The sequence below is a fragment of the Pyxicephalus adspersus genome, chromosome 4, assembly GCF_032062135.1.
Source record: "Pyxicephalus adspersus chromosome 4, UCB_Pads_2.0, whole genome shotgun sequence".
Lineage (NCBI taxonomy): Eukaryota > Metazoa > Chordata > Amphibia > Anura > Pyxicephalidae > Pyxicephalus > Pyxicephalus adspersus.
The window spans coordinates 101,971,157-101,983,573 of NC_092861.1; the positions used below are offsets into that span (position 1 = coordinate 101,971,157).

The window sequence follows — 12,417 nt, forward strand, 5'->3', positions numbered from 1 at the left end:
AGATCTTCTTACCCTAACTGACTGTTATTTACCCCAGCAGCTAGATTCTAAAACTGTTTATAGGTGCTAAATCAGAATTCCTGATTTGGAAGTTTGCAGCAGGGTTACTAAAATTTCCAGTGCCAGATTGGTTTTCAATCATGGACTTGAATAGGGGTTGTAGGCTGGTAAATATGGACCCTCTTAAAGCAGACATGAACTCTTAACGTTAGACATAATTATGATTTATTAAACAGGACTTATATAGCACCAACATATTAATGCAGCGCTGTACATAAATATGAATATTAGATATCAATTCTCACCTCATTGCAATGTAATGTCAGTCCCCTTAGTGGTGCTTGCTGTGTCAGCTTGCATCCATGAGAATAAAACATTTATTTTATGTATGGAGCGGCCATATTGTGTGTGGCAAGGGGGCGACAGTGAGGACAGGAGGGGGGTTAGAAACTTTAAACAAAACCCAGAAAGATCAGGTTTAGTTAATCCATAAGCCCAAGTTGAAAATGTGAATTTAGGTCCACTTCAAGCTTTCCAGGCTGCACTTTGGCTACTACATATTCAGCTTTTAGCAATGAGACACAACATTACTTTTTCCACCAGCTCTGATAAAGATCCCTTTAACTTCTCAAGGGGCAAAAGCCTGTACTTTCAACCTGTTTGCACAATTTGTTGAGCTGTAGTAGCACTCCTAAGTGTTAGGAATCCAGTACCATCTTTTTAATTGTTTAACGTTTTTTTTCTGGGTTTTTTTTTTTTGAGCAATTTAAAGACTACAACTTTTATCAAATACAGTTTGAGAAATTAATTTCCCATAAAGATAAGTATAGACGGTAGATTCAAATATAGTAAATTTTTGGTAGCAGAACTTTAGGCACAGAATATTTAATTCAAATATGATGGCTTTGCTTACCTTCTGGAAGCATGAAATGAATATTTAAAATGTATATAATACTTTGTTAATATAACAGTAAAATAGCCACCGTGTTGTACATAACCTATTACAGGCTTTGTTTTGCTAGTAATGATGTAGTTTGTGTGCATTTACAGTATGTTTTAGGGTTTTTTTTTTAGTATTTACAGTATGTGGACTTTTTATTGTTTTTAGTGATGCATGGATTTCCTGTTTTTCTAGGTTACACTTTTAGATAAAATTGCTGGTAAAGTTGGATCGACTTCCCAGATTTCTCTAAGAATAAGTGCTCTAAAAACAACACTGTCAACCTCACTGACAATCAGAGTTCTTCTCCCAACAATCTCCAAATGCTACTGCCACCTTGTGGATACAAGTCAGGTAATTTTGACTTTTTTTCTTTTACCTGGAGGAGCATGTTGCAATGTGTGGTCATGCATGCATGTATGTAAATTGTTTCTTATATTTTTATTTTATTAATGCACTAAACTGCATACGCATAGATGGTAATCACCTACAGTTGACCACTGCACACTTGCTTTGTAGATTTACATATCTATATATCGATATAGATATATATATATATGGTCACAATACAGGGCATAGGACACTTGTGGCAAAATACATAGAATAGAAAAATTGGATATACTAACGGGGCAGGCATTACAAAGTTGTAACAAATAATTGGGAGAAGGTAGAACACTGAAAAAATAGGAGGTTACTGATTACCCATGGCATAAATAACTGGAAGCACTAAATTTGCTGTGTTTTGCCACACCCCCTTTTTTTCCACCCTGCTATAGCTTCCTACCACCCAGCTGAAAAAAAATTTCGGGGGAGAACACTATAGATATAGATAGATAGATATAGATAGATATAGATAGATATAGATAGATATAGATAGATATAGATAGATATAGATAGATATAGATAGATATAGATAGATATAGATAGATAGATTAGATAGATAGATAGATTAGATAGATCACAGGCTACAGCTAACCAAGGAGACACATTCTATGCTCTGTAGATTGTTGATTAATCTGCTGGACATATGGGTTATATGGCTGCTCCCACTGTGTTGGACCTGCCTGGAGTCTGTTGAGTATCAAATCCAGCAATGCCACAATGCTGATGTATAGAAACCACCAGGGGGAACCCAGAAAGCCTTAAATATGGTTCTTAAAGAGATCTCCAATTGCCGGTCATTGTGCGTTGGTTTATTTTTAAATGTTCACAAGCTATTTGAAATGATCCCAAAAACAAGATAAGCAGTTTAAAAATTTTTTGATTTGTCTCTGTAAAATAACACATGACCATTAAAAAAGAATGAAATGAATGAAAAGAATGAAAATATTTTCTTAACTGAAAACAGATTTGTTACAGAAGTTAGTAGCCTCGCAATTTATACTGATCTCAACCAATCAGATTGTTACATGACCGTTACGAGCTCATTTTGCCCAAACATCCTTGTTATACTATAGCAAAATCACAAGAGCATAAGACACAAGGGCACAGGCTAGATCAGAGGTGTCAAACTCAAAAATATATGGGTCCAAAATCAAAAACACAGTCATGGCCCTATTTGACAGAATGGCAGGGGGTTCAAGTAGCTGAAATGCTGTGTATGTGCAGCCCTTACTTTATAATTCCCAAGGTCCACATTTGCTTAAACCTGTCTCTGCTTTTAATCAAAATTTTAATTGATATAAGGAAATAACATTGGAAACATTGTAACACCTGGAAGCAATGCAAGCTCTTTGCAGGGTCATTCAGGCTGCAAAGAAGAAAGAATAAAAATGAAATAATGCAGTATGTATATTATCTAGTTTTGGAGCAGAACTCAGCAATCTTTTCTATCCTGAATGCTTTCCAATGTTTAGAAGTCCTAAATAACATAGAACAAAGAAGGTGATGCTTCCTCAACTACATACTACTGCACCTGGTTGGTCAACAAAAGCCAAATGTCACAAGCCCAGGCTCATTACTAGACTGTCACCTGGTGCACATACAAGGCACAGTAATTTGTTTTATGTGTTCTGATACAGAATGTGCAAATTGTCATTCATTTCTATTGCCTGTTCCCTGAAATGTTATGTATGAATATATCTGTTAGCATGGTTCTGACGATGCTTGTCAGTGAGAACGATCGAAAGAGAGAGACCGGCTTTTGTGGGGCACAGTGATTTTTCTAAAAACCTAAATTTTATTTCTGTTGAAAATCCTAAAACTAAACAGAGGTCTCCTATGCTAGTACTAAACTAACATCAGTATCCTAATCTCATAAAAGTACATGGGTAGTGTTATTGGTGAGTCGAATCCTGTTTCCAGCAATAAACTTCCACCCGACGTGTTTCGTCCCGCAAGGCTTCTTCAGGGGTTATTTGGGAAACTTGATGATAATGCTGAAACCTTTTTGCCAGGAAAAACTTGACGCCAGTTACTACTTGAAATATGGCTTAGTCACAAAGTCCAATAGTAAAAGTAAATAAGGGCTAATCCCGCAATTGTAGAAAGAGAAAGTGCTGCTGTTCTTCCATGATTGTAATAGGTCATAATAGGTTGTGGGTCCTTAAGTCTAGATGCTGCTAACTGTGCAGCGCTGGATGTGACCTTCTTACTGAAAGATGGTCAGTAAACTGCTGGAGATAGCTTTCTTTTGCTCCTGGCCTCCCACCAGCATCTCTTGCTGAGTGTGGAAACAGCTGACCATGTAGTGCTGCAACCAGCGCTCCAAGTGGGGTCCTTCTCCTGACCCCATTTGCGGGGCACACCGGCCAGAGCCGCGGACCACCAGTTGGCCACTGCTGCTCTAAACAATTAACCATGCAGAGCAGGCTCCAGGACAGCTGGCCGGGTCTTCCTACCTGCAGCAGGCTCTGCTTTCTCTCCTCTGCTGCTGCACCAAGGAAAGTCACGGGGAAGCTAACTGGGTGTTTGACACCTATGGGCTAGACCAGCGGTGCCCAAAACATTGATCGCCATACACCAGCCGATCGCAAAGGCAACCCGAGTTGATCGTAGAGCCCTGCCTTTACCCCTCCCTGCTGTTTCCTAGCAGCCAGGCTGCACGTCTATAGGGATGCTGGGGATGTCTTTCTGTGTGAGAAGGCTCCGTGTAACAGGGGAGTGGTGGAGGCAGAGGTGAGCAGTGCTTGGCGTTTCTTGTGCAGCACATAATTCTCCTACGACAGGTGAGCTGTAGCTTTCCTGTCACTATAGACTTGTAGTGCAATGTCTGTGCGATGTTCTGCCATGTCTCATTAGCTCCAGTCACTTCTGTGTCCTACTCGGGGTGGGGGGGGGGGGGGGACTGGGTGTATATATATGTATGTATGTTTAACATTTTTTTTGTTGGTAGATCATTTTGACGTGGTCATTTAAAAAGTAGCTTGTGAGCCAAAAAAGTATGGGCACCCCTGGGCTAGACTGTTTTACCAAATCCACCTGTGCATCCACAATACATGGGAGTCTAAGAATGGGCTGAGGTCTCTCTGCCATCGACATAGTCAGAGAGAGGGCAATATGTAGAAACAATGAGGGCCAGAAGATTGTGGTTACAAAGGGGAAATGTTAGGTTGTCAATGTAGGTAAGGTTTGAAGTAAATAAGCTCTACTTAATGTCCAGCAATGCTGGTTGGGGGCTGTATATGTTATGTTTTAACCCAAAGTTGCTTGTCTGAGGAGGGAGATGTTTTTTCGTTGTCATCCATTGTATTGTTAGTTACTAAAGACAAAAGTAGGAAAGTCATGGAAAAGCTTGGAGATTGGCCCAAGTAAAGTAGCCAATTATATAGCGGCCACAATATTATGAATACGACAGAGTTTAGTATCTGTTCCATGACCGGGATCACATTTAACAATGCTTGTTTAAATAAATATGCTTTGGGCCCTTCGGCTTTGACATGGCTGACCATAATTATTTACTTTTACATTAATATATTTATTAAGTGTTCAACTGTGTTTACATTGTATGGTCTCATGAGTTGTTCCTCTAATTGTCTGATTTATTTTTCTTGTTATGATTTCTGATGTTTGTACTATTTCTTCTTTTCAGCAACAATGTATTTCTTCTCTTATGGATATCATGAGGGAACACATAGCTGCAATTGAAAAGCTGGAACTTTCTGCTCACCAGTCTGAATTTACCTGTTTTTTTCTCAAGGCCCTGGATTATAGAGTGGAGCATTCTTCGGTAATATGAACCTCAGAAAAGCATATTCTGTCCTGGTAGATGGTTTAGTCTTTCTGAACAAAGTCATATTCTTTCTGAATTGATCATACTTTTTTACTGTTTGTAATAGTTTTACTCCTCCTTGTTGTATCTAAATTAGAAATAGTTTACAATTATTATTAATATTATTATTTATTATTAATAAACAGTATTTATATTGTGCCAACATATTAGGCAACACTGTACATTAAATAGGGGTTGCAAATGACACACAAATTCAGACAGCGACACAGAAGGAGGGGAGGACGCTGACCAGAAGAGCTTACAATCCAAAAGGTGTAGAAAGCAGCATACAATAGGGTGGGGGGGATAATGGAATGGTGGGTAAGTAGTGAGGGTTTTAAGAGAAGAATACAGGTGGGCAAGTTTGAAAAGATGGGTTTTGGGTGTTTTTAAATGAACAGAAAGTAGGAGCAAGCCGAATAGGTTGGGGGCGACCATTTCAGCTCTAGAAAAGTCTTGGAGCCGTGCGTGTGATGAGGTTATGAGAAAGGAAGTCTTTAGTAGGTCAGGTAGGTAAGTGGGACAAGAAATGTGGAGGGATTTGAAGGCAAAGCACAGGAGCTTGAATTTGATTCTTAGGTGAAATGGAAGCCAATGAGGTGAACCAGAACTAAAGACAGGCAGCAGAAGAAGGGTGGTGAGAAGTATGGATCCGTCTGGCTGCAGCATTTATATTAGATTATAGGGAGTCGGGTTAGTGAAATACCAGAGAGTAGTCCAGACTACATATATAATATAGTATTATTGCTTTGCAAAAATTTCACAATTCTTGTGCTGTGGTGCTGAATCGACATCCAATTCACTAAACCATATTGGAAAATGGTCTTTAAATCACCCTGCGTTAACATTTGCCAAGAGGATTTTTATGGCTTTACTTTGATAAGCCATTTTACATGGCCAGTTATTTTAAGCATGATGAGCACTGATTGGTGTATCCAGGTATATTTAAAGATAAAATGGTCATAGTATTTTATTACCCTTTGACAACAAAGCAAATGATTTTAAGCTGAACTAAAGTAAAAAAAAAAAAATTAAAAAAATCACACCTTTTAATTCGTCAGATCCCTCGATCGTGCTGGCTCATTCCCCAATTGAGTCCCTTGCCCTCCTGGGCTCCACTATCGACCTTCTTTTGGGTACGTCACCCAATCTCGCACTGCTCAGATGCAAGATCAGGCGACATAGCCGCTGTAAAGGGGAAAAAAGAGTGCCGATCTCACTGCACATGTGTGATTTGAATCTTTCCTCTCAGTGTAGGAAAATGTACACAACTTTTCTAATTTTGGTTCTGTACATTACCACAATTAATTTTAAATTAAACTGAGAGGGGTCCTGGAAAAACATTCTTTGGACAGATAAAATCAAGATCAACCTTTACCAGAACGATGGCAAGAAAAAAGTATGGAGAAGGTGTGGAACAGCTCATGATCCAAAGCATACCACATCATCTGTAAAACATGGCAGAGCCAGTGTGATGGCTTGGGCGTGTATGGCTGCCAGTGGCACTGGGACACTAGTGTTTGTCAATGATGTGACACAGGACAGAAGCAGCCGAATGAATTCTGAGGTGTTCAGAGACATACTGTCTGCTCAGATCCAGCTAAATGCAGTCAAATTGATCTGGAGGTGTTTAATAATACAGTTGGACAATGACCCAAAACATACAGCCAAAGCAACCCAGGAGTTTATTAAAGCAAAGAAGTGGAATACTCTTGAATGGCCAAGTCAGTCATCTGATCTGAACCCATTTGAGCATGCATTTCACTTGTTGAAGACTAAACTTCGGACAGAAAGGCCCACAAACAGCAACTGAAAGCTGCTGCAGTAAATGCCTGGCAGAGCACTAAAAAGGAGGAAATCCAGCATCTGCTGATGTCCATGAGTTCAAGACTACAGGCTGTCCATTGCTAACAAAGGGTTTTCAACCAAGTATTAGAAATGAACATTTTATTTTCAGCTTTTTAATTTGTCCAATTACTTTTGAGCCCCTGAAATGAAGTGATTGTGTTTTTTAAAAAAAAGGCTTTAGTTTTTTGAGTAGGCCTCACGTTTTTATGCAATTATTTTGTTCAACCCACTGAAATAAAGCTGAAAGTCTGCAGTTCAACTGCATCTTAGTTGTTCCAGAACAGAACCAAAATTAGAAAAATGTTGTCTCTGTCCAATTACGTAGGTATCCCAGGAAGCTCTGCGCACCTTTTCATTGTTGAATGCTTTGTTTTTCAGTTAATAAAAATATATATATATATTTTTACTTTATATTAAACGGTTGTCTACCCTTACATAAAGTAAAAATTTGAGTTTAGGCCTGCTTTAACATTTTACACTAGATCTAGTATTTTATTAATTGATGTGTAAAATTTCTTTTGAATTTAGAAAAACCAATTGTTCAGTAGCCGACCAGGCATGCAATTACACTACATAAATATTGGTAGCTCTAAAAGAAATTGTATAGCAAAATTACAGCATATGTAGTAGGTTTAATAAACAATTTGATAATCCAGTTGATCTTCTGAGCTGAATAGTACTCTTTCGGAAGAGGATTGTCCAAATATCGGACATATTATATTCAAAAGTTCTTACAATATTTCTGCTTTGGAGGGAATATAGAAATTGTTACTGTCCTGGTATCGGGTTCCTGTCCGTATTTCATAGTTGCTCTTAACCCCTCGGAGTCCTTCAGAGGTTGTGCAGCAACCTGTTACATGTTATTTTATTATATATGTCTATTTGTATTACCCTAAAAAGATTTAACCTTATTTTCTCTTTTTATACTTTAAAAAAAACTATTGAAACTAAAGTTAAAGAGCCCCTAGTTTTAAAATGACTGAATTGCTTAAACTGCAAATTCTATTGCTACCTAATGTGGCTTTGCAAAGAAAAAAAGCACTTCATTTCACAACTGTGTGAGCACATGCCTGTTCTGACTTTGTTCAAGTGCCTGCCTTGACTCTGTGTATGTGTGTGTACTTGCCTGCACTGACTCCTAACTTAAAGCAGAACTTAAAACAAAAAAAACTTACTTTTAAAAAGAGCACTCTATCTCTCTGCAATCTGAGGTCCCACACTGTCAGCTTCCATCTTTCTGGTGTGAATGGTACAGCAGCCTTGGCCATCTTCTTTCTATTCCCCGTCCTCTTTTCACCCAATCTCTCACTATGCATGAATGAGATCGAGTGACGTGTCTTCCTGAAAAGAAAATGGGCCAATCTCACTGCACATGCTTTTTTTTTTCTGTTTCCTTCATTTTTTCACATTTTGTGAAAGCCCTTTATGATGCATGCCTGAAGCCTCTCGCAATATGTTGAGGTGTAAGTATCCAAGGAAGGCTCCAGCTTTCTTCTTCAGGTTGTATCACTTCAGCAGTAAAAAAGGAAGGTAAGGGGTCATCCTCAAAATTAAAAACAAGCAAAAAAAAGTTTTTTTACATTATATAAAAGGGTTAGCCACCCTTTTATATAATGTTAAAAATTTGATGATAGGGCCTCTTTAATGTAACTTCGCTCATGCACGCTTTTTTTTTTCTGCTTATCGTTCAATTTATGTCCAGGTTCCAGTCAACTTTAAAGTATAAATTGCTTTGACCAGGTGTGTTTTATTTACTGGTATGCAATGTATAACAAAGTACTGTACATGTAAACTGTAATATTTCCTTACAGATTGACCTATTAGAGGTGGACAGCATTGAGGGGCATATCATCAACTGTCTGGTCACTATGATTATGAAGCTTTCAGAGGCAACATTCAGACCACTTTTTTTCAAGGTAAGTTGGGCAGTATTGAAGAATATATTTATTTAGCAATGTGCAATGTGTTTCTTGTAGATCTAATTTATATTTTTTTTTTTTAGCTTTTTGACTGGTGTAGAACAGAAGGAGCTTCAAAAGAAAGACTTATCACCTTCTACCGACTAGCAGATTGTATTGCTGACAAATTGAAGGGGCTCTTTACTTTGTTTGCAGGACATCTCATCAAACCATTTGCAGAGATTTTAAATCAGACCAACACTATGAAAACAGGTATTTTGTAAAATAACAGAAATTGACAAGCGTTTTGTAATTAAAAATGTTAAGTTTAAAAAAAAAATATTTTTTCTGTGTTTTTAATAGAGGAGTGGTACAGCTGATTCAATGAGAAATAATTCATACTTTTGCTCTTACTGTCCTTAGGCATGGTGAGCACATATTGGCGTATCCAGTTATTTTAAAACATAAAATGTGCATAATATTTTATAACTTTTAATAACAAAGCATAAAATTTACATGTTACGCTATATCTAGTATTTTATTAATTTATGTCTACAATTTCTTTTGAATTTACAAAACCTTTTAATGTAAAGTCCTCCCTTAAAGAACCAATCATTTTCTACCTGATCAGGCATGCTATCCCACTACATACATACTTATTGGTAGATCAAAAGGTACTTGTATAGCCAAATTTCAGCATGTATGGTAGGTTTAAAAGATAATTAATAAACCAGTTGGTCTTCTAAGCTGAATAGTATTCTTTAGTATGATGTAGTAGTATTAGCTAAATACCTGAAAGCTTATCCAATAACTTCTGCATTGGAGGGCTGTTAGAATTTGTTACTGTGCTGGTATCTGGTTTCCATCCGTATCTCAAAGTTGCTCCCTACTCTCACCCCCTCAGTGTGCTTCAAAGGTTGCGTGGGAACCTTTTTACTTGTCTGGTGGGATGGCCCTACTGCCCAAAGTTTTTTGTGACAAGTATATGGCATCCTTGGTCGTGTTAGGATTTTCTCTTTCTATGTATCCCTTGGAGGCATTGCTTTGCCCAAGACCCATTTTTTGGAATTGGCAAGAATTTTGTTTGTTGCATACCTTCACAGCAGCAAGAAAAACGATCACTAAGGCATAGAAAACAATGTACTTCCCATTTCTGAATTTATGCAACTAGTGACTGCTTTTTGAAAAATTGACAGCTCTACAAGAAGGTAAATTAGAGAAATTGTCACGCATATGGTTGCCCTTGGTAGACTGTTGTTTACCAACCTCATTTAATCAAATGTCACCTTTGTACTGCATTTAAAGTTGAGGCTATGATCTTCTGCTCCCTGTACATATTTCCTCTTTCCATTACATACACTTTTTTTTCCTTTACCCTTCTTTCTGTCCCCTGCATCTGTCTTATTTGTTATCTTATCTTGTCAACCTTTCCTAATACTATTGGTCATTTTTTGATTTTGTGTAGTTATAATTTTTTTTATATAATTTTTAAAAGTTTTGGCTAAGTTTGCATGGAGCTTTGTCCTTCTTACACATTGACTTTTTAATCCTGCTTTCTCAAGAATAAATATTTTTGTTCTTTTTTTATTCCTCTTTTGCCATATTATATTTACTCTTCATGGTAATTTTTTCAGATTTATTGTGCATTTCACAATTGAACAATGTATTACTTGCCCAATACTGTCATACTGCTGTTTTATGTTATATTGTGTTTGTACTTGTTTCTTGTTTTGTCCTGCTTTTAAAGTATCTCATCTTTTTAAAATCAAAATGTTATTGAATTAACTTTTTTTAATAAACAAAGAGAACATAAATAAACTTACAATTCTTATTTATTTTTGCTTTAATAACAGATGAAGCATTTTTTGATTGTGATGACAACAGTGAAAAAAGTTGCCTTCTTCTGGAATTTGTCCTCCGCTGCCTGCATAAAATCTTCCTCTATGACAATAAGCAGTTTCTTAGCAAGGAAAGAGCAGATGCACTGATGATGCCCTTACTGGATCAGGTATTACAGTACTGTCTGCTCTAGAAGTATGTAGATTAAGAAGATTACATTTGTGTAGCCAAATAAAAAAACAATGTTTAAATTCCTTAGTCAGTTAAATTATTTACTGGAGAATTATGGAGAAAAAAAGAGTATTTATTTTTAAATGTAAAATACTGGTATATATGATACCAGTCCCTTATTATTTGAATTGAACAAGGGAAATGAAAGCAAAATATGTGCAACTTTTTCAATGGCAATAAAGATAATTGATAGTATTTTATAAAATACAAAACCTTTATTTACAAGATTTTAAAACATCATTTTGACGGAATACATAGACAAGTAACTACATGTACCAAGACATGGTAAGTTGGAACCCCACAATTTTCATAAAACCATAAAACAGCAACACATATGAGAGGTGAACATGAATTACATCTTCCGTAGATTGTAAAGATAAGTCTGGTGGGGACCAGTAACGCATCAGTGCATTTCGTAGTACACAACTGCTTCCTCAGGATGTTTTAGTACTCTAAAATCAGTCCATATCTACATCAAAAACATTATATTTTACTCAACCAGATAAGCATTCAATATACCTCACATGTAGTCCTTAAGTATTCCTCTTCTGCCCACCTCTTGCATTCTTTTAGATGATGGCCACTATGTGGCTAGCCAGTAAATGACTTAAAGATCAAAGAATGACACGGCCCCCCTTCCTCACCTGACTTGAACCCTATTGAGAACTTGTGGGCACTTCTAATAGTTGTGCATGCTTATGTATTCCCCTGAGAATGTTCACACTTCCTCATTTCCTTTGTAAAACAGTTCAGGTTTTAGGTTTATTAACATTTTGGATTGACCGATAGCACTGTATTTTTTCAATTTTAAAATGAATCCTCAAAATTCTCACTTGCCTCATAATTGTGCACACAGTGTATATTAGGCAGAAAGGCAATAATACTTTGTAAAGGCTTTCAAATAGTAGTTTTTCCCTCGTTTTGTAGGGCCTCCTCTGTCTGATTCATCCCTCCTTGTTTTGGTTATGCAGTGGCAAGGCTGCTGCTGCTACTGAGGCAGCCGTGGAAAATAATCTCCTAAGGTTTCTCTTCTGACCTTGTTGCGCCACCACAAGTACCAGCAGTACTGCCAGTGATGAATTCTTCCGGCAATTCCTCTCTACTCTTGTCTAAAATTCTTTGCTTGGCTTTGGAATGTTGACTCATCCAGCAAGATTTGGGTTAAGTCAGCAGTCGACTCAGAGGTGGAATCTAGGGTTTCTACTGTGAAAGATACAATCGCTAGGCAGGGCATGGCGGTTTTAAATTTACAATGCACTGTTAAAACTGCTTTGGCTTGTTCTGACGATGCTGAAAACTTTCTGTGTAAGTGTTGTAAGCCTCACTGAGGGAGTTTGAGGCCTTTTTCAGGAATTTTCTTCTGAAATTGACTGTGCAATGTGTGCAATACATACCTTTCCTTACTGGATTCCTCAACTACAGAGACTGGGATCCTATCCTCAGAAAAAAAA

The 12,417-nt window shown here is 37.3% G+C and overlaps 1 protein-coding gene across 2 annotated transcripts in view; it reads left to right on the plus strand.

Moving 5' to 3' along the window:
• The window catches only part of HEATR1 (HEAT repeat containing 1), a 147,183-nt gene that overhangs the window by 119,263 nt on the left and 15,503 nt on the right, over positions 1–12,417 (plus strand). The window contains exons 38-42 of one of the 2 annotated variants that reach the window (XM_072409179.1): positions 1,136–1,294; positions 4,971–5,108; positions 8,810–8,914; positions 9,001–9,172; positions 10,750–10,904. In XM_072409179.1, the coding sequence (XP_072265280.1) occupies positions 1,136–1,294; positions 4,971–5,108; positions 8,810–8,914; positions 9,001–9,172; positions 10,750–10,904 (729 nt within the window). The remainder of the gene's footprint in view (positions 1–1,135; positions 1,295–4,970; positions 5,109–8,809; positions 8,915–9,000; positions 9,173–10,749; positions 10,905–12,417) is intronic. The other variant, XM_072409180.1, reaches the window with a different exon arrangement.